The 27,809-nt window shown below is 42.2% G+C and overlaps 1 protein-coding gene across 1 annotated transcript in view; it reads left to right on the top strand.

Annotated features, from left to right (window-relative positions):
• The window catches only part of GOLGA2 (golgin A2), a 1,989,954-nt gene that overhangs the window by 92,312 nt on the left and 1,869,833 nt on the right, over positions 1–27,809 (top strand). Inside the window, exon 2 of the mRNA XM_044058153.1 lies at positions 22,873–22,995. Within this exon, the coding sequence (XP_043914088.1) occupies positions 22,873–22,995 (123 nt within the window). The remainder of the gene's footprint in view (positions 1–22,872; positions 22,996–27,809) is intronic.

Below are 27,809 nucleotides of genomic sequence, written 5' to 3'. Positions count from 1 at the left end.
TCAACATTTGATAATTCATTCTGTGCCCTATTCAAAATATTTTTTCACATATTGTATCAAAACCATAATCATTACTTGATAATAATTCAGCATCATTTACAACAGAATACTTCATACAGGGTGCATTAGTTCTTTCATTAACATCAGTACGAGCATTATCAGCCCCATTTATAACAGAATGACTCTCACAAGGTAGATCAGTTTTTGTATGACAGTCACCTTTATAGTGCTGCAAGGCATTAACATTATGTGTTCGTTTTGTAAAATTTACAGTCACTAAAGGCAAGTCCTTACTGTTTATTATTTCATTCTGCTGCTGTTGTTGCCGCCGCCACTTCCGTCTTGTCCCCCATTCCATTTGAAACTTCTTGTTTGTCGATGTTTGGGGGAATATACTTCCAAAACTCGCCTCTGCCGATGAAAAGGAGGACTCATGGGACCTTCACTTATAGGAAGTCCCGTCCCGCCTCGTTTCTTCTGTTTACCCAATCGCTTTTTGAGGTTACCTGAATAGGCTGTCTTTTTTTGAAAATTTATGTCGCGCTCTAATTTTTTCTTTTTTCTATTGACAACATTATTTTCCACATCTTGAATGCATTTTTTTTTTCCACCATGATTTCTCCGTATCTAACCTCAGAGAAGTCATTCAGCAGAGAAGCCTCTAATTCAGTTATTTGTCCTCTCAATTTTTTGATCAGTCGCAGATTACGCTTAATCAGAATCTGCAGCCATGTTAATGTACATTTGAGAGAAGCCTCTTTCCAGTCAAGTAGTAAATCATTTTCTTCTAAAAAAAATCACTGGCAGGCAAATGGTAAGTACGCAAACCCCTTGGGGTTATATTTAAGGAGATATATTTTTCTAGTAGTTTAACGTCATAAAACACAGTCACCTCTTTGGATAGTAAATGTTCCAGCTGAATAAGTCTCTCCATAAAACCATCACCATTACCAGGTCCCCACAGGTCACCTTTGCTAGTTTTAGCTCTCTTTCCCAAAGAAAATCAGAGAGCAGAACACCTCCAGCAATCCCCACTTCCTCCATTCTTCTCAGGGGTGGAAACTCAGCCATAGAAGCTTGATCTATAAGCACAAAACTCCAAATAAAACAACCACTTTTTTCCTTCACTTCACACAAGATAAATACGAACAGCAAGCTCCAATAAGGCAAAAACAGAGTGAAATTTTACATCAGTTTATTTGGTACCTCAGCTTTTCACCTTCAAAGAATATTAACATTATAGTACACCCTTCCTTTATACTCCTATCCAGTTAAGTTAAGCCAATTACTACGCAATTAAGTCTAAATAGTACTATTTTTAAAGAAATAATGCATCATTCTTTTCTTTATAACAATTACTATTTCTAAAATATATTCTATCCAGTACTTATAAAGTTAGGTTGCTGTCGATGTTCATCCCCCTAAAGTTTATAATCATCCTACATTCTAATCTGTCTAATTCTTCTTTAAAATTTCTCCCATATCTCTTAAGATGAGCCAAAACACTGGCTCTGGCACAGTAAACAATTTAGATTACATTTTATTATTTTGCTTTGGAAAAAAAAAGGATGGAATTGCGCAGGAATGCTATTTTTACTCTCATCTTTGCCCTTGTTATGCAAGGCACTAAGCATCATAAATATTTTATTCGGCTAAGCCAACAGCTGCAGACTTAAAAACATTTGTTGTCTGTTAATGATAGAAATCACTAAATTTTAAGTACTTTACTGACAATTTCAGTAAAGCAACAAGCAAACGTGATTTCTCTTTTTAAAATTGATAAATTCCAATAAAAGTAATAGTTGTTTCAGTTTTAGATAATTTGCTTCTGAAAACCATTAATTGCACAACTGAAATCTTTTAACTTGAGATTCACTGTTAAGCTTTACTTATTATTTTTCAAAGGGCTTAGTTAAATTTTCTCTCGCAATGTAACAGTAAAAAATACATCAATGTCTAGACCAACTTCAATAGAAGTAGTGACTATAGTAATAGATAAAGCAACTGGAATTGGGATCTTTAAAAAAGGGAAGGAATAAACTTCAAAGGGAAAAATGGGAATTGTGGAACAATATGTGCAGAGAAGGAACAGTGTTTAAGAGGCAGGATTTGTATGAGCCATATAATGCTTGACTGACAAGAACTGGATGGTTTATAAGTGATGCATAATGTTTGCAACTACAGTTGTTTCAATGGTGTCTGTGATAAAACAAAATACCAATTTAGCTGCAAACAATTTATATGTTTTTCATTTATATAAATGTAAGATTGCCTTTGTCATATGTGAATTTAATAAAGATGTTTGGGGGGAAAAACCTAGTAAGGAATATTTTAGAAAACTAAAATTAGTGTTGAAAACAGCACTGCCATCTAGGATCAAAGTCCAAGCTATAAACCAATTTGCTCTTCCTATCCTAACTTACAGTTTTGGAGTGACTGGCCCCAGAAGGTGTTGGATCGGTTGGACAGGAAAACCAGGATTTATAAAAATCAGTTTATACCAAGAATAGTATATTCCTGTACTGAAGGAGGTATGTGTCTCTCTGAAATTGATTACGTGTATAGATCTACAGTCATAGGACTGCATACATATCTGCTGACCTCACAAGACCCAAATTTAATGAAAGTTTTAAATCCTGTGTAGAATAAGTCTAAGATGACTTCCCTGTTTAGTTTAGCAGAAGCATATTAGTGTCAGGTGGGAATGGAAGTCAAACCAGAAGTAGATAAAAATCAGGTAGCAAGTGAATGTGATAAACACAAAAAGAATATAAGGTGATGGATCAGATAAGAAGGCAAGAAATGTGAAAAATGTGTAAATATAGTTGCAAGTATAGAAAATTCTTGGAACAGCCTCATGTTCCTCAGGATCAAACGAAGGCATGCTTAATGAGAGGTGAATTCAAATCAAAAGACAAAAGGTTAATATTGGTGGCCCAAGATAGTGGACTATGTACACTGTTTACAATGTCCATTGAACATGTGGGAGAAAGGCAAATTTAGGTTTTGTAAAACAGAATTGGAAACATTTGCACATCTTGTTGCTGGTCATGATATGCTAATGGTAGAAGGACTATACTGAAAGGCTTAATAATGTGGCAAGACTGTTGCACTAGGAATTGTGCACACATTCTAATATTGAAGTAGCTGAAAAAACATTGGAAACCTGAGCAACAAAGCATTATAGAAAATGGAAGTTTATATCACATTACCAACCGTTCAAAAAATAGATGAGAGAAAGCCGGTTATAGTAGTCCAGGAAAAGAAGACAAAAATAGCATTGGTCATTGAAATTGCTAAACCATGTGACTACAGTGTCTTTCGTACGGAGAGAGACAAAGTAATAAAATATCAGGATTTGCAGGCAGAAATGAGGGCACTGTGGAAGAAGGATACTAGGACAGTTCCAATAGTAGTAAGAGCAACGGGTCTTGTAAGAAGAATTTACATTCTTAATTAGATATGTTGCTTATACATGTAACTCTGTATGAATTGTAGGAGTCAGTACTGGGCACACTGTTGGCACTGCAGAGAACACTTCTGGCTAACATCAAAGATTGAAACAATACTAATTTCATGAACTTTAATCGTACTTTGACTTGGGAATGGGATCCATTCCCATTATGGTATTAGAAACCCAAAAGACTTGGAGAAATTGAGAGAAATACCCAAATTTAACAATGCTGCACTTGTAATAGCACTCCTAAAATCAACAATAGGAAGACAAACTGTTAACAGCAATTTGTATACCACCAGGGTATAACATTGATAATGCTGAAAACATCCTGTATTGCATATCCCAACAAATTAACCATGAAACTTATAATACTTAAATATAGACTGGCAGCTCATAAATTCCATTACCCCACTGAATCCATAAACTTGTACAACTTCAAACAATTAATAACCACACCCACTAGAGTAAATAAAACTTCAGGGAGGCACTCAACATTAGACTGGATGCTTACAAGCAAACCAGACACTGATAAAGTAGGCTGTCAGCACAAGTGACCACATACCAACATTTGCCATTAGAACTCACCATAATCTAGATAAACATGTTTATAATCTGATATGAAATGCACCCAGTTTCAGCAAAAATGTTCAATGAAACACTAAAATAATATAATTGGAATGTATTTAGAACAATGCCACTAGATACTGGTTTAGAACACCTTAATATTTTTATAGACCTTAAATAGTTTAACACAAGTACATAATAAAAGAGCAAAGTCCAACCCCACACATGGTTAACAAGAGAAACCAAAAAACTCTTGATAAAAAGGGTTAAAGCCTGGAAAAAAATTTGTATAAAATAGAACTCAAAATGTCTTCCAACAATTTAGACATCTTGCAAACCTTGCAAAACTGTGTGTCAAACAGGACAAGGAAACGTACTGTACCGGCCTACAAGATAATCATCAAAGCAAACCAAAACATTTTTGGTCCTCTGTAAATAAACTGCTATACCCTGGCAAGACCACTGCGCTCTCTCCAAAAACAGACAATACAACAGAATTTTTCCCCAAACGGTTCCTACTTTATACGACCAATATTATCTCTCCTAGACACCAATACATCTGCCCCCCTTTCCTGCCCAACCAAAACCAACCACAGCTCTTCACTTTTAGTCCAGGACCCACCAGGACCCAATGAAGTTGCTCCTTAAACTAAAAAAAACTTCCACAGCTGTAGCCTAACTACCATCAGAAGAAGTCGTAGCCTTTCATGTGTCCATACTAATTAGTAGGTCCTAACGGAAAGATACGTCACATAACTGAGGAAAAAATCTTACATCATACCACTGCACAAAGGCGGCACATCTGCAGAGTCTAATAACTACAGACCAATAGTGATTCTGTCCCCTCTCTCCAGAATATTAGGGAAATGCATCCATATGCAACTGATGCAGTACCTAATCTCAAATAACCTGATCAGAGAAACATAACATGGCTTTAGGCCCCAGCATAGCACCTCTAATGCTCTACTACATTTTGTCAATATAATAATCTAACTAGAAGCAATGGTCAGTCTGTGTCCACCATGTCCTTAGACTTTTCAAAGGCATTTGATACCATCTTGGACCAGCAACTCCTCATTGAGCTCTCCTCAGTAAGACAAAGGAATTACTACAGGTGTCCCTCAAGGCTCTGTCCTAGGTCACTCACCATGCTAGCTTAGTTCACTGTGCATACCACTCAACATTAATATTTGCACTCTCAGTAATAAATAAGCTCCAAGACATTACACAAAAATGTTTCTCTTCTGTAGAAACCTGGCTCAAAGAATTAAACCTCCTACTCAACCTCCCAAAAAACTACAGTAATGCTTTTTTTACCTCAAAAATTTGCTGATATCAAAAGTAGTTTTTTACCGTAAAGTCACCTAATAATACTGTCATTGAAACTAACTCTCACAGTAAACTCCTAGGATTTATAATAGATGACTATCTCAAATATGATCAGGATATACTGCACAGCATTAAATGTACACAGCAGAAACTAGGTTCCCTTTATAGGATCAGTGGATTCCTTTCAGATATTGCAAGAAAATTTCTACCCACCACCTTCTTGCTGCCAACATACACTGCCCTAGCCTAACACACTTGAACAGTACTGAAAGAAAGAAATTTGCTTCCTGCTACAGTAAAACAGCTACATTTGCCACTAATCTCCCTCATAGGACCCGCCATTGTCATAGCTTAAAGCAATTTAACTGGCTTGAATTACACAACTACGAAACATATTCATAGGTTGGTACTATGTTATCTGCCCTAGGGCCTATACAAGCCTAGCCATAACAATTCCCTGGCTATTTCTTCCCACACTATTTACTTCCCTGGACCCCTGTCTAGCAGGGTGACTGACGTGATCCCCGGGGTGAATTTCCTTTCTCCCATCCAATTAACTACATCACACAAACTCATTCCTCATCCAGAAAAATCCACCGGAGTAGAAAACCTATTACTATCCTTCTGTCCAGCAAGGGACTTCCGTTCTATTAAATTCTTACTGCTCACAAATAAGTCAAATAATGTTGCAGGAGGCTTTCTCTACTCCCAGTACATTGCTAAACCCTGGAATAATATCCCCACACAAATAAACTGTCTGGCAAACTCGGTAGTTCTAAACCACTGCTTAAACAACATCTTAACCAGTCCTGGTCCTGCACATGCTTATCACCAGGTTAAGACTTTCTACTCATTGTATGATACTCTCCAAATACTCTCCTTAAACAGAATACTCTCAACCTCTCACTGAAATGACATTTTTATATATAACCACTTCCTCCACAATCCACTAAGCTGCATATGTGCTTTTCTCTTCACTAACCTGTACTCTAAAATCTTAGCATGTATAAATGTAACTACTGTCCGTGTTTAAATGTAAATAGAAATGTAATTACTTTGTGTTTTAACTGGAACAAAGTATAATGCAATGTAAACGAATGGAGCTTTTTTCCCCAGGTCTCCGTTGAAAATGTGTATTAACCAATTTGACTTTCTCAGTAAACAGAAACATATAATAGTAAATATTGTCCGTTTCCCTTCCGACACAGACCCACATAGATACATATCTGTCAGTTGTGGCAACATCTTTGACATTCTTTTAGCCATGGTAGACATAAACTCTTTAAGCTTAGTTTAGAATTGAAATGGTCCTGAAGCTGGGTCTTGTGGATCTTTCCCTGTTTAGGTATTACAGCCACCTCCGCTTTCTTCCAAGATGTTGGTGGTGCTTCTCCTTTTAAAATATTGTTAAATAAAACCTTCCAGACCTTTTTCACTTTCTTCCCACCTAACTTCCACAAGAATACCTTTTTCACTTTCTTCCCACCGAACTTCCACAAGAATACCATCTGTAACTGGAGAATTTCCTGTAGAATAGTTTTACATCATCATTTTTATCTCCGCTCTTCCTATCCGGTTAGTAACTGAGACTCGTGTACCTCTAACCTTAGTATATTTAATTCTTTCATAAACATTTCCAACTGTACTTTTTTTTATTGATTTCCACATTTCATAGGAGGTTACTAGGCTAATGGCCCTGAGGCACTTACAAGCATAGCCAAAAGTTTATCCCCCCCCCCCCCCCAAAAAAAAAAAGAAACTTCAATCAGCACTTGTCACCTCCTGTCAGTGAGGGATGCAGGTGGAGCCCCTGGGACAAACTTGTGGTTTTCTGTCCACTCAGCAAGGTTGCTCTTGAAGAGGGTCAGCGAGGTATGCTGTTTGACATGTATGGGAAGTTTATTCCAGAGACTGGGCAGCCTCTGGAAGACAAACCCCTCTCTCCAACTGGTTTTGTTGATGTTGCATATTAGATTTAGGCCTTTTGAGCGGGTAATGTCTGAGGAGTTAAACTTAGGGATGTGAAGCATCTCTAATAGAGCAGGTTCTGAAATTGCCTTGTAGGTGAGACACTGATTACCTCTGAGCAATCTGTATGATACCAGGAGGAGAGAGAGTGATTTGAGCCTGTCTGCATAGGACAGGTGTTGGAGGCCATGGATCCTCTTTGTGAGGTATTTGTGGCCTTTCCAGTTGGTGCAGGTGTTTGGAGCGGTACATACCAAACGGGGCGTTATACTCAATTATTGGCCTAGTGAGGGAGGAGTACAGAGAGGTAATAACCTCCTTTTTTTTCTGGATGCAATCCCTTTACTTATGAGATGAACCAAGTAAAAGGCTTTTCTGACCACTGCTGCTACATGATTGTCGAATGTGAGATTGTCAACCTGAGTACTCTGTTCTCTCACCACAGGTTGTATGCTTAGGGGGGGGTGCCGTTGATATGGTAATCAGTAGGCGCCATGTTTTTGCCGGATGTTATGATGATATATTTTTTTGCATTTAACTTAAGGCCATGACTTTGGCAGCAGTCATTTGTTGCTGTGTGACCCTCTTGCAGTATGTTAACATCATTTAGGGAGTCAATGACAGCACCCAACTTAGTCCGCAAACTTGGTCAGCCACAGGCCTTTTGTCTTTGCCTGGAACTCAGAAAAGTAGATGCCAAACAGTAGGGGTTCCAGGACAGATCTTTGAGAAACACCACTAGTGACAGGTCTGCTGTCTGAGGTGGAGGCACCTATTTTGACCTTGTGGGTTCTATCAGTGAGCCAGTTGGCCACCCACCTGATGAGCTAGGGATTTATGCCAAGTTGTGTTAGCTTTTCGATGATGCCTGAGTTTGGGGGATTAGTGTCGAAAAGGCCTTGACCAAGTCAGGGTAAGCTGTATGTACTGACTTTCCCTCATCCAGGGCCTTGGTGACCTTCTCAAAGTCAACTAAGTTTATACAGAGTTTCATAAAATTTCCAAAATATTTTTAATACCTCTACAGGATCTCTGGTTGTTTTCCTTGTTAAAGCCTTCCTAAGCTTGGCAACAACCCTTTCTACTTACTGTTGCCTGAGCCATTGTGCTAAAAGCTTTTGTGCTCTGGGGTTATCAGAAAAAACATTGCTTATTTTGTTTTTTGCACCCTGCAGTTGTGGCTCCTCTTGTTCTGTGAAAATCCCCCTCTTCTGCAATACTCTAACCTTTGTCAGTCCCTCAAAATAATTCTTGTTACTTCATAATCAGTGTATCTTTTTCTTTTATTTCCACTTAATTTTTAAATTCCAGTTTAATTTTATCCCACTTCCTAGCTATAGTTGCAGAAGAAATTTCTGTCTTCCCTAACAACAACTGAATAATTTCCACTTCCCATTCTCCAAATTCCTCTTCGTCGATAGGTGAGGAAGCACCATTGTCCCAGTTTTCATTACCCTGCATTTTTATTTCAGTTTTTATTGGCATATGATCTGAAATAGTTACTGGACACATATCAAAACCTTCAACAAATGCACGTGTTGTTGTGAAATACAACCTCTTTTTAGCCTAGCCTAGTTCTTGTACCCCAGGGAACAATACATAAACTTTCTCTGAACTCCTGCCACTGAATTTACATCTTCCACACGAGACATCCTCACAAATATCTTCAAAACTGTACTCTCTTGTCATGCCCACCCCTCTAGGCCCCCAGATACATCCCCACCACTGCAAATCAAATTCCAATCCACCCATAAACAAGATTCCCTGCTGAAAGGTGATCACTTCTCCCAGAATCGTCCCATGCTCCATTGTAGCAGTTTTAGGTGGAATATAAAACTATATGCCAGCGTAATTCTCCTCCCTTGCCAATATTCCCTTAGTACTACAAATGTACCATTATCCTTTTTCCTCTTCTGTCACTGTTGGAGCTATTCTCACAATTAATAGAAGTACTCCCCTTTTCCGTTGTCCCAGATATCCTGCTGAATCATCCTGAAATCCTTTATCAAGTTCACATGCTCACTTCTTTCCAAATGTGTCTCCTGTAGCCTATCTTTTTGCACTTTGCATTTTTTTAATAGGTCACTACTTTTTTTTTAATACATTTGTGGGGCCATTCATTTAAAGGTAATCAGAAAGCTGCCATTATGATAACAATTTTATTCCCACCTGTTTTATATAACCACTATTTTTAATGTCTAATTTCAACTTCTGTGTTGCATGCATACATTAATGTTTGGCAGGTTCATAGATGTGTACTAGGCTAATGGGCCTGGAGCCTTTACAAGCCTAGCCCATAGGATTACCCTGGCATCATGCCACCTGACCTTAGTTCCCAGTGCCTCTGTCGAGTAAAGCCACTGGAGTGATCCGTGGGGTGTATTTTCTATTTTCCATCCACTCATTAAGATCTCTGTTGAAGAGGGCCAATGAGGTGCTGTGCTTGACATGTATGGGGAGTCTGTTCCATAGCTTGGGCAGTCTCTGGGTTTATGAACCTGTCCCTCCAGCATGTTCTGTTGATTGTGGTAATGAGGTTGAGGTCTCTGGAGAGTGTGGTGCGGAGGGATTGGGATTTCTTCAGGTGTAGCATTTCTAACAGAGTTGGGCCAGACATGGCTTTGTAAGTCAAGCAGAGATCGCCTCTAACTAGGCGATATGAGACCGAGAATAGTTGGAGTTTTTTGAGTCTGTCCATATAGGACAAATGTTTAAGGTGTAGGATCCTCTTTTTGAGGTACTTTTGCGGCCTCTCCATTTGTTGCAAGTGTTTGATGAGGTACATGCCAAATGGGGCATTGTATTCAATGATTGGACTAATGAGGGAAGAGTAGAGGGAGACAATAACTTCTTTCTTCCTGGATGCAAAACCCTTAATAATGATATGTGCCACATACAAGGACTTTCTGACCACAGTGGCAATGTGGTGGTCAAAAGAGAGGCTGCTGTCAACCTGTGTTCCCAGATCTCTTATAATGCCTTCTGTGTTCGGTGGACTACCATCAGTGTGGTAATGCATGGGAACCGGGTTTTTCCCAAAGCGGATGACGACACATTTTTTGGCATAGAGCAATTAAGGCCATGGTCCTGACACCAGTCGTTGGTCTCAGTGAGGCCTTTCTGTAGGATGCCAGCGTCACTTGGGGAGTTAATAATGGCTCCCAACTTGCAATCATCTGCGAACTTTATCAGCCAGAGTCCCTTTGTGTTGGGCTGGACTTCATAAAAGTAGATACCTAACAGTAGAGGACCCAGGACCGAATCCTGTGGGACTCTACTTGTGACTGGTCTGCAGTCTGACTTGGAGTCAGCTACTTTCACACTGCGGGTTCTACCTGTGAGCCAGTTTGCAACCTGCCTAGTGATGTAGAGGTTGATGCCTAGCTTAGTGAGTTTTTCTATGATTCCTGAGTGGGGAATGGTATCAAAGGCCTTGGACAGATCAAGGTAGGCTGTTGGAATCACCTTGTTTCATCCACACCTCTGGTGACTGACTCAAAGTTGTTGACCAGTTTGAGCAGGCATGAGTTGGTCTTTTTATAGTTTTTTTTTTTTGTCATTTCCATTTAATCTGTCACGTTTTGCAACACGCTTTGTTTTTATGAAAACCCTTAAAAAAAAAAAAAAAAAAACCCTCAGAACACACCCAGAACCTAGTAACCTAATACAAACACACAAAACTATGTACATCTTCAGGTAATGAAATTTAACCTTACTAATAAGAACAGTGTTCCCGAACTGGCAGCCATGCTCATAGGCTTGAATTAAGGTATAATTAAGGTCCTCCATGCTAAGGCACGTGGTACAGCTTGTGTATCTACTTGCACAAATGACTTTATTTTTGGCTTAACTTCAGAAAACATTACCTCCTAACCATTGAAAGAAAGTCCTATTTCACAACTGTAATTGATTCTTTGTAATCCCACATTTATTCATTAATTTTAGAGTTGCTGGTTTTCTTCCTGTTGATCTCCATCTCCCAAATCCAGTCTCTGGTTCATTTCCATCTTACTACTGGTTCTTCTAGTCAACTCCTGTGCTTTTCTCTCTTTCTCAAGCCTTTTCCTTTGGACCACTGGAAGAGGTTTCACTAGCATAGTCTCTCTCTCTCTCAGCTTCATTACAAGAGGAATGTGAAGCCGAATCCCCTTCTCTGTTAACTCACTTTTTTGTCAGACTTTTGTATTTCCTCCTTAGCATGTTTTGCATCAGAAACTGAGTTTACCCTCCAGGAAAAAATATTCTGAAGATAGCTGCATAGTGCAGCTCGGGTTTTCACACCTGCTTCTTGATATTCCCTGATTTCACTAGGCAGAAGAGGAGTACATTTATTCCTGTAAAGTGAGTAATCATTTTCCACAAACACTCCGCTGTCTTTAACTTTTAGTACTTTGTCGTCCTGTCACAGTTTTGTCAGAATCAACTTTTTTTTTCTGCTGGTAGGATTGCATCTTTAGTAGTAAAGATCTTGACTACTTTCTCATTGCTAGGTTTGGAGCATGCACACGATGTGCCCCTTCAGTTAATAGCACCTGCTGTGGAATACCATCCAGTTGCTAATTTGTACATTAATAAAATTAATGCAGTCTGTCTCTTTTATACAGCAGAAAATCTCATTTTTTTCCTTTGTGCTGTGACGTCTAATTTCTACCATTTTTTGAAACCTCTCTTCTTCAGCAGTCTTATACTCAGCCAGACTTTTCTTCATTTTGATCTCTAAGGTTTGCAGTTTTATCAGCTCATTTAAATATCTGTTTAAAGCTTCTTCCATTTTTCCAGCCTTCTGTTTTTGTCTTTATTTTAATCTGCTCTGAGCACATTTTGACTTATTTTTAACCCAAGATTACTAGAAGTTGTATCTTGTACCAGAGCAGGACTATGGACTGCTGTTTGCTGAACAGCTGCAGGATTCTTCCCAGCCAGTGTTTTCTCCTCACCTTTTGTGATTTGATTTTCTTTCAGGTTCTCTGAATTTCCTTTTTGCTGTCAACCAGACATTGCATGTACTAGCCCAGGGGTCTGCAAGCTTTACTATCAAAAGAGCCATTTTGGCCCCTGTCCCACCAAATAAAATTCAGCTGGAGCCGCAAAACCTATTTGACCCCTAAAATGAAGATAACCGTGTATAACATTTTATATTTAGTTATTATATTATATATAAAAGAACTAAGTTTATAAGAGAAATATTTAAAATCCATCCCTTGTTTTGTTCCTTTGTTGGGATTTTTTTTGGAATCACTCAGTTTGTGTGTGTGTGTGTGTGTGTGTGTGTGTGTGTGTGTGTGTGTGTGTGTGTGTGTGTGTGTGTGTGTGTGTGCCTGTGTGTAACTACCTCGTAACCTCTTAGAGCAAGAAATCCGGACAAAGACATAAATAATGGGGGGAGAAAGGCCCAAAAATAGGGACACTTTTTAAATATTATTCTCACAAACTTAGAAAGTTGATTGAATAACAGGCTTGCATAAGTGTTTGAAGTCTGAAACTCAAATGTCTTTCTATATCTTCTGACTTCAGCACTCAAAGATTTGCCAGAAAACCACAATTTTTATGAGAAACAGGCCAAATATATGAGGCATAAATCAGGACATTCTGTGAAAATCGGTACAGCTGAGAGGTAAGTGTGTGTTTTTGTGTGTGAGCGTGTGTGTGTGTATGTGCATGGAAAATGCATGTTAACAGAAACTGTGTTATTCGAGCAAGTTTATAAGAGCAATATTTAAAATCCTTCCCTATTTTTGTTCCTTTGTTCTGTTTATTTGGGGTCTGTCCAGATTTCTTGTGGTAAGAGTTTGAGAGGTATGAAAACCTTTTAGGAGACGCTGCTGCTGGCAGAGGATCACTCTCAGTATGTGTGGAGTGCATGGTAACAGAAACCTTGTTATTCTAGCAAGTTTCAAAGATCATAAGAGCAATATTTAAAATCTGTCACTTGATCGGTGTCAGTGTCATGTGCGTTTGTGTGTGTGTCATGCAACAGAGTCATTATTTTTCAAAGCTACAGGGAGCCATTGCAGAGGGGTGAAAGAGCCGCAGGTTACAGACCCCTGTACTAGCCAAAAAGACAAATTCACTGGCTGTCTTTTCTGAGTTTGTTTTCATACCTGGAGAGCTGAAATTAATCTGTTGCTCACTGTGCCGCCATCTTAGAAGTCCACTGTAGGGTCCAGTGTTTCAGAAGAGTGAAGAGTTGTCTGAGGGGAACTGGAGGGCAGACTGCACAGTTTACTCATTGTAGTTGTGTTGTAAAAGCAGCATCCAGGATGTGGCTGCACATTTTTTCATAAGAAAGCATGCCTGACTGAGGCTAGATCACCTTCCAGCTGATGTCAGAGTGTAGCATTATTAATGCAACACTGGACGAGGGCAAGGAGCCCTTTTACTGAAATCTTTAGGAAAATGTAGGAAAGACTAGTGTGCGTCAAACAGCAGATGTTAAGTTGTCAATCTCGCCTTCATTCTTGCTTGATGGGTTCGGAGCCGATCCTCGGCTCCGACTCGGCACTTGCTAAGCTCGAGAGTCACTTTTACCAGCTAGAGGCAGCCCCATATCCCATGATGCAAGGCGGTAAGTACCCAGATCTCGTTTGCCGCTTCGCTTATGAGGTCCTCCTTTTACCAGCTCCTGGTAAGTGATTTATACTTTACTGTTTTTGCCCCTTTTTCAGTTTAAAATTAAATTTAATCTTAAATTTAATAGTTTTACGCTAGTTTTACTCACTTTCTGACTAAAATTCCCTTTCTCCTTTAAAGTTTTTAGTCAGGCCTTCTCCCATCCCATCCCCCCCCTTGTTAGGGTGTGTGTGTGTGTGTGTGTGTGTGTGTGTGTGTGTGTGTGAGAGGATATTTTTCTCATTTTGTTTGAGATTTATTATTTCTTGGACAGGTGTTGTGTGTGTCTTTTTTTCCACCATGTCTAAGGAAAGGGTCTCCGGCTTTAAGAAGTGTGACTCGTGCTGTCAGAAGATGTCTCTGACAGACGGTCACACTTCTTGCTTATACTGCCTGGGACCCCTCCACCTGCAGGACTCCTGTGCGATTTGTCATTCTTTTAGCCTGAGAGTCCTGCAGGAAAGGAGGAATAAGCTGATTTTGAGGGGCCTTCTTAAGCCGGTGGGCTCTCCGGCTAAGTCGGCTCCATCTAAGACTTCTAAGTCTTCCAAGGCCCAGGCTTCTGTGTCCAAGCCTGCGGCCTCGGCTCCGACTCTTTCAGAGTCGAGATCGGCTCCGGCTGGAGCCGATTCTGGTTTGCTCAAACCTTCGGCACCGATGGCTATCTGTGCCGATTCTGGTTCGGCCACTTCGGTGTCGGCTCCGATCACCATGTGGCTCAGGCTTCGGTGTCGGTGCCGACACCCTTACCTTTAGGTCCGTATCGGCTCCGGCCGGAGCCGATGCATTGAAACTTTCTGTCGGTGCCGAAAAGTTGTCGGCTCCGACAGCTTCCATGGGTTCGTCGGCTCCGATGGTTCCTTCGAGGAAGAGATCCAGGTCTCCTTCCTTGGAGCCGATACTCTCGTCTCCGGCTTCTCCTCTCCTCTCAGAACGAAGCCATCGGAGCCGATCATCCAGGTCATCCAGGCTTTCTGACCATGATTTAGAGAGAGTGGTCAGTAGATTATTAAAATCACAGGCACTGGCCCAGATGCTACATAGTCCGTCTCAACAGACGACTATTAGTCCACACCCCATTGCAGTTCCTCCTTCGACTCTACCTCAGAGTTTGGAGTTGGAGTCTTCGGGAATGGTTTCTGCTACGGCTGAGGGACAGATCCCCCCTTCTGCTCCTTCAGCCTCTACTCTTATCTCCTCTTCGAGACCTTCCTTAGAGGATTCGGTGGTCGGGCTTCCCTGGTCTCCTCCGAGGGGGTGAGTGGCATCGGACCCTTGTCCGACCCCACTCTTCCCCTTGGAGCTTCGGCCTTGGTGAGCTCGGCTCCGACATCTGCCTCGGAGCCTTCCCTTTCGATGGGTCCTGGAGTTCCTGGTTCTTCGGAACGGGTTCTCTCTGACCTCCCTGGGAGGGGAGCATTCGAGGTGATGAGTGTGTTGGCCACTGGACTCAGCCAGCAGTCTGTTCCCTTAGCTCCTCCCTCTATGGTGCCTGTCGATATCTCTGCCACTTCTCTTGCTCCCGGACCCAGAGATCCTCCTCCTCAGGTTTCCCCATTGGGAAGAACCCCCTCTTCCGAGGATTCTCCTGATCTGTCAGGAGATCCTCCGAGAAAGAGGACCTGTAAGAGGAAACATGTAGACTCCCCCGAGTCTATCACTTCAGATACTGACTTAGATGAGTCAGAGGGATCCCCAAGATCCCCCTCTGAGGATGTCTCCTTTTCAGACATCCTAGAACTCCTTAGACAGAGGGAAACTGGCCCACCAATAATCCCTCTGAGGATGAGTCGGTATACCTGGAGGCGTTTGGATCTCAGCCCTCCACCTCCTGGGTGTCTCCGCCTTTCGACCCCCTTATGCAGGTTATTGCTCGAAAGGCGTGGGCTGCTCCTGACTCTGTAGAGCCAGTCCCTAGGAGGCCTTCTAAATTTATTACTGCCCCATCAGACAAACAATTCCTCACAAAAGGTGTCCCTGCTGATGCCATGGTGGTGGCGGCTGCCACTAAAAAGGAACTTGCCGATCCTTCTGTACCTGTCCATCCTCCTAATAAGGACTCTAGGACCATGGATAGGTATGGTAAGCGGATGTTCTCTTCAGCAACCTTTGCTATGCGTTCGCTGAACTACCTTTGTCACTTCACCAGACTCCAAAGGGATATCCTTAAGGAGCTAGGTGAAGTAGTACAGGATCCTACAGCTGCAGGGGCTCAAGAAAAAATTGCTTCGCAGCTAGGAACCCTTAATTCTATCGCTAACTCCTCCATGCGACTGATATCTTATGCTGCAGATGGAGCGAGTAGGGCCACAGGTACAGGTGTGGCTCTTAGACGCCAAGCCTGGATGCGGCTCTGTGATTTTGCAGATCCCTTTAAGGCGTCCTTCACAAACTCTCCCTTTGATGGTTCAGCATTGTTTGGCCCTCAAGTGAAGGAAACGTTGACCAGGTGTGAGCAGGACGGCAAGACTCTTTCTGCCGTAGGGGTCCGTTTTTCCACTCCTTCTAGACCTTACCCCAAAGGACAGAAGGGTGGCAAAATGTGGTTTCGCAAATCCAAAGGAGTCACGCCGGATTCACGTGGTCAGTTTACCCCCAGAGGCAGAGGGGGTAACAATAACAGATGCCGCTCTAGAGGCAGAGGGGGTCCACAAAACCAGGGAAGCAGAGAACCTCTCTGACAAGCCCTTTCAGCATCCCTGAGGTGTTGCCCGGCTGTCCATCCTTGGAGGCAGTCGGGGGAAGACTATCGCTGTACCCAGAAGCCTGGCGTTCCCTCACTCAAGACAGATGGGTACAGTCGATCATATCCGAGGGTTACAAAATTCCTTTCTAGGAAAGTCCTTTCTATCACTCAAATTCCCTTCCAGATGTACCACCCGGTCTAAGGGAAATTGCAGAGTTAGAAGTCTTAAAACTACTGCAAAAAAGAGCCATTCAGCCAGTTACAACAGATCATTCAGAGCCCGGAATCTACTCAAGGTTCTTTTTGGTCCCCAAAAAGACAGGAGACTGGAGACCAATATTGGATCTCAGCAGACCCAACAGGTCCGTGAGGAAGACAAGATTCCGAATGGTCACACTTGAGTCAATTCTGCCCTTCTTACAGAAGGACAACTGGATGTGCTCAGTAGATCTTCAGGATACATACTATCACATAAAAATTCACAGACGCTCCAGGAGATTTCTCCGCTTTCGGCTGGGGTCCAGTCATTTCCAGTTCAGAGCCCTGCCCTTTGGCCTCACTACAGCCCCCAGAGTGTTCACCAAATGCATGGCAGTGGTCACGGCTCACCTGAGACGTCAAGGATTCCAGGTGTTTCCGTATCTCGACGACTGGCTCCTTTCAGCCACCACCAGGCATCAGCTTCTTCAAGCCAGGGATTACACAATAAATCTTTGTTCTCAATTGGGCATATCGATCAACTCCGAAAAATCATCCTTATTGCCCTGCCAGTATATTACTTTCATAGGCGCAAACTTAAACACTGTTCGGATGTCAGCTACCCTTACAGATCAGAGAATCTCAGACATTCAAACTCACGTCAGGATCATTCTAGCCAACAGGAAAGTACAGGCCAGAATGGTTCTAAAGGTGTTAGGTCTCATGGCTGCGGCCATTACCCTTCATCTGGCTCGCTTCTATATGCGCCTTCTTCAATGGATGTTGTTCACTCAGTGGTCTTACCAACAACTTCCAATGCGTCACCAAATACTGGTGACACAGATTTGCAAGAATCATCTTGCTTGGTGGATCACTTCTCCCCAGATTCACCAAGGCAGACACTTTGTAACCCCATCCCCGGTAGCCACTGTCACTACGGATGCCTCCCTGATCGGGTGGGGGGGGGGCATTATCAGGGCAGGATGGTTCATGGGACGTGGCAACCTTTCGAATACCACCTGCACATAAATGTCCTAGAGATGAGAGCAGTGCTTTTAACGTTGCAAGCCCTCAACGACTTTCTTCCCTTAGGGACAATTGCAGTCCACACAGACAACATGTCTGTAGTTTGGTATATCAACAAACAGGGCGGAACCAAGTCCTACCCCTTGTGTCGAGAAGCGCTCAGACTTTGGCAATGGGCGATCTCCTCTCATCGGTTTCTGGTAGCAACGCATATCCCTGGGAAAACCAACTTTTTAGCGGACAGATTGAGCAGAGCTATTCTCATGCCTCACGAGTGGTCTCTCAAACAATCTATAGTGGAAGAGATTTTTCTGGAGTGGGGTCGCCCATGTTGCGACCTTTTTGCTACTCCCCAAAACAGCAAATGCCCAGACTTCTCTCTCTTCCCACTGCAAGGCCATCCCCCCAGAGACGCTCTGACCCAGGATTGGCCCCAGGGACTTCTTTATGCATTTCCTCCATTTCCTCTGATCCCTCAAGTTATCCAGAAAGCAACCGTTTTGAGAGCCAAATTGATTCTCATTGCTCCTTATTGGCCTCGACAAATTTGGTTTCCGTTCCTGCATAGTCATCTTTTGGTGCAGCCTTGGCATCTGGACCCAGTGCCAGATCTTCTGATTCACCAATCCGGTCAGCTGCACCGGTCTATCCCTTCTCTCAACCTCACAGCATGGTTGCTCCACTTCCTTCCTTAGTCAGGCTTCCTATGATCTCTAACCCTGTTAGAGACATCATAGTAGCTTCCTTAAAATCCTCTACCAGGAGGATTTATACTAGCAAATGGAAACGTTTTTCTTATTGGGCTAAAGCCAAGAATATTGATCCCTTCACTGCTCCAGTTCAAGCAGTTTTGGATTTCTTAGCGGAGATTTTTCACGCGGGCTCTTCTTCCTCCACTGTCAAAGTTCAGTTGGCTGCTATCTCGAATTTTCATGTCTGGTTCGCAGACCACAACATTATGTCCCACAGGCTTTGTAAAGCCTTCTTGAAAGGAATTTTCCTCCTGAAACCTCCAGTCAGGAGTCCTCCTCCTCAATGGGATCTAAATTTAGTGCTGACATCCTTGATTCTTCCCCCCTTCGAGCCAGCTGTTTCTTGTTCCCTGAAATTTCTTTCATGGAAAACTTTATTCCTGGTTGCTATTACATCAGCAAGGAGGGTGTCTGAACTTCATGCTCTATCTGTTCGCCCCCCCTATTTGGTCTTCCACAAAGACAGAGTATCATTGAGAACTAATCCAACCTTTTTGCCTAAGGTCGCCTCAAAAACTAATTTGAATCAAGCCATTGATCTCCCTGTATTTTTTCCAAACTATTCAAACAGATCGGAACAAAAATTACATTATCTTGATGTCCACCGTCAACTCAGATATTATTTGGACAGAACAAAACAATTCAGGAAATCCGATCAACTCTTTGTTTCCTATGCTGATAATAAGAAAGGCCTTCCTGTCTCAAAAGTGTCCTTGTCTAGATGGCTTTCTTCTGTCATCTCTGAAATTTATAGGCTCAGGGGAAAACAGCTGTGCTCGAAACCGAAAGCACATTCAACCAGAAGCTTAGCTACTTCTACAGCCTTTCAAGCTAGACTTCCTTTAGACACTATTTGTGCAGCAGCCACTTGGGCCACTCCACATACTTTTGTTTCCCATTACAAATTGGATTTGGCCTCCAGGGACAGAGCCAGCTTTGGCTCTACAGTTCTCAAGAGTCTGTTCCATTGAGCCACCCAGGATAGAGGTGCTAGGGACGCGGTCCCATCAAGCAAGAATGAAGGCGAGATTGACAACTTAACATTGAGAAGTTATGTACCTACCATAACGTTCCATGTTAGTTGTCTTCTCTCGCCTTCTTTCTTGCGACCCTCCCTCCTTCCCCCAAGCCTGGACAGACCTTTCTCTACAAGGAGTTATACCTTTGAAGACCATACATAGCTGGTCCTTCTACCACCTTGCAGGTTTTTCTCTCCTTCTTTCTTCCCTTGGGAAGTTGTTATGCTAGGTGCTATTGCCCCTTTGTCATCAAACGAGATCTGGGTACTTACCGCCTTGCATCATGGGATATGGGGCTGCCTCGAGCTGGTAAAAGTGACTCTAGAGCTTAGCAAGTGCCGAGTCGGAGCCGAGGATCGGCTCCGAACCCATCAAGCAAGAAAGAAGGCGAGAGAAGACAACTAACATGGAACGTTATGGTAGGTACATAACTTCTCATTCACACCCCCATGTCCAATAATGATCAAAACTGTCCTTATAATCCTGGTCCTTATTTATTTACTGGGTTAGTGTCACTAAACCAGTGGCTTTTTTAAGGGGAGGCCCGTGGTGTTCATATTATCTAGGGGCGCTTCTCTTAATCTTTACAGTAAGTGCCATGGGATGTTTTACATCTACCCGAGATACAAAGATACAACCAGTTATTGTCTTATGTAAAGGAAAGTCAGACTAGTGAAGAGGGGGCATTGACTATAATGTATATAGATAGACATGTATGCAGGGTCTACTTTAGAACGCCGAAAACTCAAAATGTCGATCGCTCACATGAGCGAATAATCAGGAAGTTGATGTTGGTTTTTTGGGATCGCAGTACAGTGAAGATCAGAATATTTGCCCTTTCCTCACTGTAGTGCGATCTCGGAGTAGGAATATATATTTAGCGGGGGGTGTGGGAGGTGCATCCCCCCACAATAGCAATTTAGAGTTCTGATCATTTGCTCATGTGTGCGTTCGATATTTAGATTTTTCATTGTTCTGACGTAGACCCTATATACACGCGCACGTGTGTGCGCGTGTGTAGATATGTATTTTTTTATGGGTCTGTGCCAGACTGAGTTTTCAGTGACTTGAAATTCATACAGTTGAGACCATATGACTGAGTTTCCGAAAATCCGAACATCCACAAAAAAAAAAAAAAAAACACAAAAATCTCTCGCCTTTACATTTTTGCAGGGGGGCTTGGCTCCCTGCACCCCCCCACATCCCCTTCAAATTACAAATACCAACTCTGAGATCACATTACAGTGAGGTAAAGGGTAAATTTCCCAATCTGCCCTGTACCATAATCTCCATTCAAAAATTTAGTTTTCACACACTCTATTTACATGGTTTCGACCATACAAATTTTGAGTTTCTGAAAACTCTGTTAACTGATAGGGACCCATATTTTTTATGTACACACACGCACATATATGTATGTATATATATATATTTTTTTGACAGACACACACTCAAAATTTATGTAGCGGGGAGGTCACAAAGGACATGCACATTGATTTTCTAGCAGTAAAGCTCATTCCTTACTACAGGAGTCCGTCTCTCCGCCCCTCCCCACCCATTTACCTGATCTCTCATCCAGCTCATCCCCCAGGTCTAAAGATAGTATTAAAGGTCATCCACTGCCTAAGATACTTGGAGTGCATTACAAAGAACAAATGGTGGTTCCAAGTAATTTCTCAGTGCTGAAGACTGTAGCTCATAAAGGAACCATAGTTGACAGGTATCCCTTGTGTGCCAGAAGACCAACTCCCCATGTCCTTTAGGACCTCCTACTGCTAGGTTTAATAGAAGCTGACCCTAGAGAGGAACACAGCAGGGGATTTTAATCAAGGCTTTTCCCCTTGTTCAGAAGGGAGGGGCCGCTGAGACCCTTCATTGACCTTTCAACACTCAGCTGTTTGAAAGTGCTGAAATGCAGTATGTTGACACTACAGGCCCAGGTACCCTTCTTGTTTCAGTAGGCTGCGATGGTCACTTCAGATGTTAAGAATGCCTCTGGTCACATTCCTATTCACGTGGTGGTGCTTCTAGTGCTAGGCAGAGGGCTCCCACTAACAGTTTACCTGATTTTTGTTTAACTTTGCTACTGCTCTCAATGTTTAGTCAAACTGCCTAACTCCAGTAGTAGCTCACTGGTAACAAGGGGCATTTACATTTTGTTGTAGCTGAACTACTGTCTTTTTCAGGCACTGTCCCTCTGTCCAAATGAAAAGCATTTCTGGAGCACTTGGTTTGTAGCAGTGCTAGGATTCCTGAGAAGGATCATCCTGCATTGACCAAGAGGGTGAAGAGATTTCAGGTGTGTTGTCTATGGGGGGGGGGGGGACAGGCAAGTGGATACCTTGGTGCCTTTCAGTGCTCTGTGTACCTACCTTGGCTGCAGTGCTGGCTATTTATTTTGTGTAGCTGCCTCCAGTCCTTTCTTGTTCTGCCCTTTGTAGTAGGCTTTGCTGCTACAACAATAAGTACATGTAGCTCCCTTCCCAGGGAACATTTCCTTTTGGTGCTATGTCTTTAGGCCTTTTGGCTTGGTATCTTTCATTGCCAGACTTTTTTCTGGACCTGGCATTGTTCTCTGGCTTTTTTAGGCTGTTGTATTGCTTTGGAAATCTAGCCCAGTGATTAGATTCAAGGAGGGTCTTGTAAGTTGGATATAACCCGAATTATTGCCATATCAGATGATCTGCAAAGAAAACACTTCTTGATGGGTCAGGAATACCTTCACATTGTCCACCTGGAATGAGCTATTCTTTCAGCTGGTCATAGCTATTCTACTCCTTGTGAGTTGGGAAAATATATACTTCTATGGCACTAGTTAACAAAAGGGTGCTTAAATCATTTTTGTTCTTGATTTGTTAGATGATGCTTGCTGGTGGCAAGGCATTGAACTGGTTTATACATGTGCAGTAGCTAAGAGTGCTAGTCCCATGTGACATCACAGCCTTTGTCACAGTGGGCACACATTTGTCCTGAAGCACAGGAATGTATGGAAAACAATGCTACTTGCTAACTAATGAAAATGATGAACCCAACCATAGGATCCTTCAGAGCGAGTCCCTTTCATAAATTAGCTTATAGAATGAGAATCTGTCATTTGATTATTGTAGCTTCAGCATTACTGTTAATATGGTAAAATGGGCCATTTGGTCTGTACAGCTATATTTTGGCATATTGTTTCCTTTCTTTAGATGTCAACATTGTGCTTGTAGAGAAAAATAAAAATTTTCCTACAAACTTGAGCATAAATTCTTTTTGTGCCAACAGCTTAAGGAATTTCAACAGAAGAATAGCCCTTCAACAACATCAGGAGCCAAAAAGAAGAAGATTAAGTCAAAAAATGGAAGCCGTCCTGACACTCCAACAGGAGACAGACAGTCCCCAGACAGTGTAAGTTCTCATCGTACTTTTTTTCAGTTACACATTTACTCATTTAACGAGGAGAACAAAGCAAACATATGGGAAAGCTTCCTAGCAGTCCAGTGGACAGGAATTTTTTTTGTATTTTTCTTTTAATTTCTTTAGACAGTCAAGTGGATACCTTAGAGAATTGGTTATGTTCTTAACCAAGTGTAATTAACAAACGTTTGCAATATAATAGAGCCTCTTTACTATATCCAGAACCAAATAATACAGTTGTTGGTGCAGAAAGTACATTTATTTTTGATTTTATTTTTTTGACGAGTGGCCCCTTGAATTTTTTTCTCAGATGAAGATGCTTGCCATTATGTCATGAAATACCAAACTCCCAATGCCTCACTGTCTAAATTAATGTGTAGACTACTGTATTTTCATGATAAATGCGTCAGTTGTTGGGTCAACTAGTTCTTGCTTGCGGGTCTGTGGGTATTCTTTGAATGACATGCTTACCAAACGGCTATTATTCGAACGGTATACATCAAATGTACTTTTCATTGTATAGTCATAACCATAAATTGCATCATCGAATTGGCATAGTTGACCAACAGCAAGAAAACAGTATGTGTATACCTAGCAGTAAACATGGTGTTATAATTTAATGTACTTTGTGTATTTAAATACTAAGTTGATCCAGTACATTTAACTTGTTTTGTTGAACACAAGGACCCTGCTCATGGGGGGGATGTGCCTTCAACACCCCCTAATTAAATATACCAACTCCGAGATTACACTGCAGTAGAGAAAGGGCAAATTTCCACTACGTGGTTTGTTTTTATGGCCTTTGTAATCGCTGCCTTCAAGGGGTGCATAGTCAACCTCAGGTGCACACCATGTTTGCAACACAGAGTGCGCCAGGGTCAGTACGCTGCTTTTATTGTAGCAAGTATCGGCTGCCTCACTCTCCCCAGAGTGGATGAAAATTACCTCAGATGCTCATTGCCATCCTCTTCCTGTGGTCCCTCCTGCAGAAATGTGAAGTCATCTGTAGAGCAGTAAAGGCGTTATCCTTCTGAGCTGTAGGGCTGCTCTTGTAGTTTAGTTTGTACATATTTAAGTGTATTGTCCTTTAGAACCCATAGTTAAAGACTTTGGAAATTTGAAGTCCACTTATTTTGATGCTTTTAGTTATATGGCTTTCCTTTGCGTTTTGAGAAGCGCTAAGGAGCAACAGATTTATCACTTTAAGGATCAGTGCTGTTACCTTTACTTCTGTACTTTGAGTTTGGTGTGTAAACTTTGGATGAATCTCTGTATTTTATAGCCTACTTTATTAGGAATTTATTTTAAAGTGATCACACTGATTCTATTTCCTAGCTTTATGTACATCAGTGTCTGACAAGGAGGATTTCTCTATTTCCTCATCTTCAAGGTTGAAACTAAGCACTTTTAATCAATCTTTTCCTCCTTATGTTTTCTTATAAAGTCCCAGTGTTTTTTTCATCTTTTTAGAAATGTGTTTTAATTCCTGAAATGTTTCTCAGTAGTGATATACTGCAGCCAAACAGAAAAAAAAAAGTGGATCTGGTGTTGTCCTTTTCATTCTTCCTCAGTGTATGGGTTATGGATCTGACTCTGCCGCATTCTACAGACTTAGAATCCCACTCTTGAGATGATCCTCCTACCTGTAATGCCCTACTCCATCTCCAGTACATCAGATCTTATTTGTTGCCATCTCGCATGGACGTGGATCCTCTCTCGCAGCATTTAAGCATTCAGGTAGCTGTGAGTGTATTGGTTTGTCTATATCACCTCCTCTTTTATCTTTTCTAATATATTCAATATATATTTAAACTTTCTCTTTCTCTAGTTTTCAGTTTTATTTCTTTGTCAGGTTTCTTACTTTAAGTAGATTTTTTAAGTACCATTGTTGGTACTCCTTATATCCTGTTCCTTTATTTCTTACCCTTTTTAACGGGGTATTTCTTATTACCATTGTTGGTAATTTCTTTCTATAGTTAAGAAAAGGGATGTATATATTTTTAATCATATATTGTCCTATAGTTAGTGTCACAAATGAAATGCCTACAGGTTTCAAAAAATGCACTTCCTTTGGGCACAAAATCCCGAACTCGGATGTCTACAGGGAAGTGAGTATATTGTTTAGATGCAGCTTTCACTGTACCATTTAGGAAGTATTTAACTCCAGGGCTTTTGCTTACCGACATAACAAGCTAGTCCTTAAGGGTTACTACCACCGTCTTCTTCCTCTTAATTAGGGGCTCAAGCTGCCAGTAAATCTTAAAAGGCTCCTTCAGAGCAGAGGAACAGATCATTGCCAAAGTCTCTGAAGACTTTGTATTTGGAGCCGCCACAGAAGATAAGAAGGTCTGCATCAGAGCTAAAGAAGAAACCTATGTATCTTAAGGCTTCGGATCTGATATCTGATGTTTCTCAGGCACCGATAACTTGATTATCATCGTGCATACAGCTGCAGTCATAACAGATGGGTTCTTCTGCCGTCAGGTGGGTCCTCGGTCGGCCGAATTCCAAAGTCTAGGTCCGGCATCGGTTGTCGCTTCTTCCCTGACGTCAGTGCGACAGGGGTATAAAAGAACCAGCCGACGCCATCTTCTTCAGTCTTTCTTGCCGCGCGGTGCCCGAAGCAGAAGCAGTTTGCAAGTGCCAGTCGGCCAGCTCCTGAAATTATGAAAATTTTGCAACCGAAGTCTTCTTGAAAGCTAAGTATCCCGTTGGGGAAACTTTTCTTGCCTCAGACCGATGTCAGACACAGTTAATAATTGTATTTCATGTGGGAAGCAAATACCGCATAAGGATTTTCATTCCCTCTGCATTCCTTGCTTAGGCCCAGACCACGACGTCTCGGTCTGTCGTTTTTGGGCTACTTTCAACAAACGCACCATTAAGCGTCGGGCGGAGTTCACCCAGCACTATTTTGGCAAAAAATGTAACTACATTATGTCGTCGGATACTCCGACTCCAGTTTTGTCTAAAAAACGCAAAGATAAGGACCGACACACGAGGTCCGCGGCCTCTACCGACACCATGCCAAAGCCGACTACAAGTGGTCCGGTTCTCAGCGAGGCGCCTACGCAGCCCCTGCCTACCGACGACACTTCATTGGCGGTGTCTACTGTGCCCGAGGTCGCAGGCTCCTCGGCCCACACCCCGACTACAGATACCGAAGCCACTCTTGGTGGTGAAACTCAAAATGTAGACAGGTCTGCCTCCTCTCAAGGTGTCTTCAGACCTTCATCATCTTTTTCCATCAAGGCTTTCACTAAGTCTAAAGCAGCCATGCATTCTAAGAGACCAGCTACACAGGGCCCTTCTCCAGGTCCCATGCCTAAAAAACAGATGCTTAAAATGGCTGAGGATTTAATTATTCTTATCAGGGGTTCTCAACCCCCCCCCCCCCGGACAAAAGGCCCAGAGTGGAGGAAGAATCCCCCTCCTCAGACCAGGCCTCCATTATTTCAGAGCACTCTGATGAACAGGAACATTCTTACTCCCCTTTTGAAGATTCTGATGCAGAGGAGTCCATTCCCTCTGTCTCCCCCCCAGAGGATTACTCATTTGGGGAAACCTTGCATACCTTGAGGGAACACTTCCACTGGGAAGGCCAAGAGTACTCAGACTCCAAGAAAAGGCTTAGGGATTTTCTCTTGCTACCTCAGCACAGGCCTCTGGCTATACCTCCTGTCTTAGACATACTAGGTGATGTGTATTCGGAGGCCTGCCTTAACCCAGACTCTTTACCTCCAGCCCCAGTCAAGCCTGACAGGTACTACCGGGTTCCTGACTCGCACCAATTTTTATACAAAAGCCATGCGGCTGACCCAGAAACTATATCACAGGACCCCAAAGGGTTTAAGGCCTCCACTGCTAAAAATCCATTACCTTCCGAGAGAGATTCCAGATCTTTAGAAAGGTGGGGAAAAAAGGTATACACCTTGGCCACCTTAACCATGAGGGCATTAAACTGCCAGTGCCATATGTTAAAGTACCAACAGTTTCTGTTATCACAGTTGAGAAACAAAATGTCACAACCTGAACAACCAGACTTGAAGGAGTTGCAGGATTTGATGCATAGTGCAGAACAAGTGGGTAAACATACCTTGCAATGTGGTTTTTGATGCCCTAGAGGCTTCATGTAGAGCTGCTGTTACAGGATCAGTCATACGTAGACATGCCTGGCTCAAGGAGCAAACCTTGCCAGATCATGTCAAAGCTAAATTACTAGATGCCCCTCTGCAAAAGGATGTATTATTTGGTGTTAAAGCTGAGGAGGTATTAAAGAAAATGGAGGAAAAGGCTAAATCAATGCAAACAGTGAAAGATTTTCTACAGGTACAACCTCCACGTTTCAGTTGAAATTGGCCTTCCAAAAATTGGTCCTTTCCAGCCACGGACAGACCCCAAAGAGGTAGATACAGGCGCCCGAGGGGCAGAGGGCAATCTCAAGGATCGTTTAGAGGCAGACAATGGCACGCTCCTACACAAAGAGGTGGTGAGGATAGTTCGCAGCCATTCAGAAAGCAAACCCAATGACTTTCCCCTTTGCATGCCAAGCAAGGCTCAAATGGCAGCACTGTTAGGCGGAAAACTGGCATTATTTTCAAAAAATTGGCATATTGTCACAAAAGACAAATGGATCCTGGACATTATAAACAGAGGCTACAGATTCCATTTTCACACCCTTCCAAAAATGAGAGGCATGCCAAACCTGCCACATAATCAAAGGGCAGAGGCACAAAGACAAATTTCAGATCTCATGGACATGAAAGCTATTCAAGAGGTACCTACTCAAGAACAAGGTCAAGGTT

This window comes from Protopterus annectens, chromosome 16.part0, assembly GCF_019279795.1.
Source record: "Protopterus annectens isolate FY-2018-M chromosome 16.part0, PAN1.0, whole genome shotgun sequence".
NCBI classification, from domain to species: domain Eukaryota; kingdom Metazoa; phylum Chordata; order Ceratodontiformes; family Protopteridae; genus Protopterus; species Protopterus annectens.
Note: the sequence above shows the minus strand (reverse complement) of the source record. Positions and strands in the feature narration are given on the sequence as shown.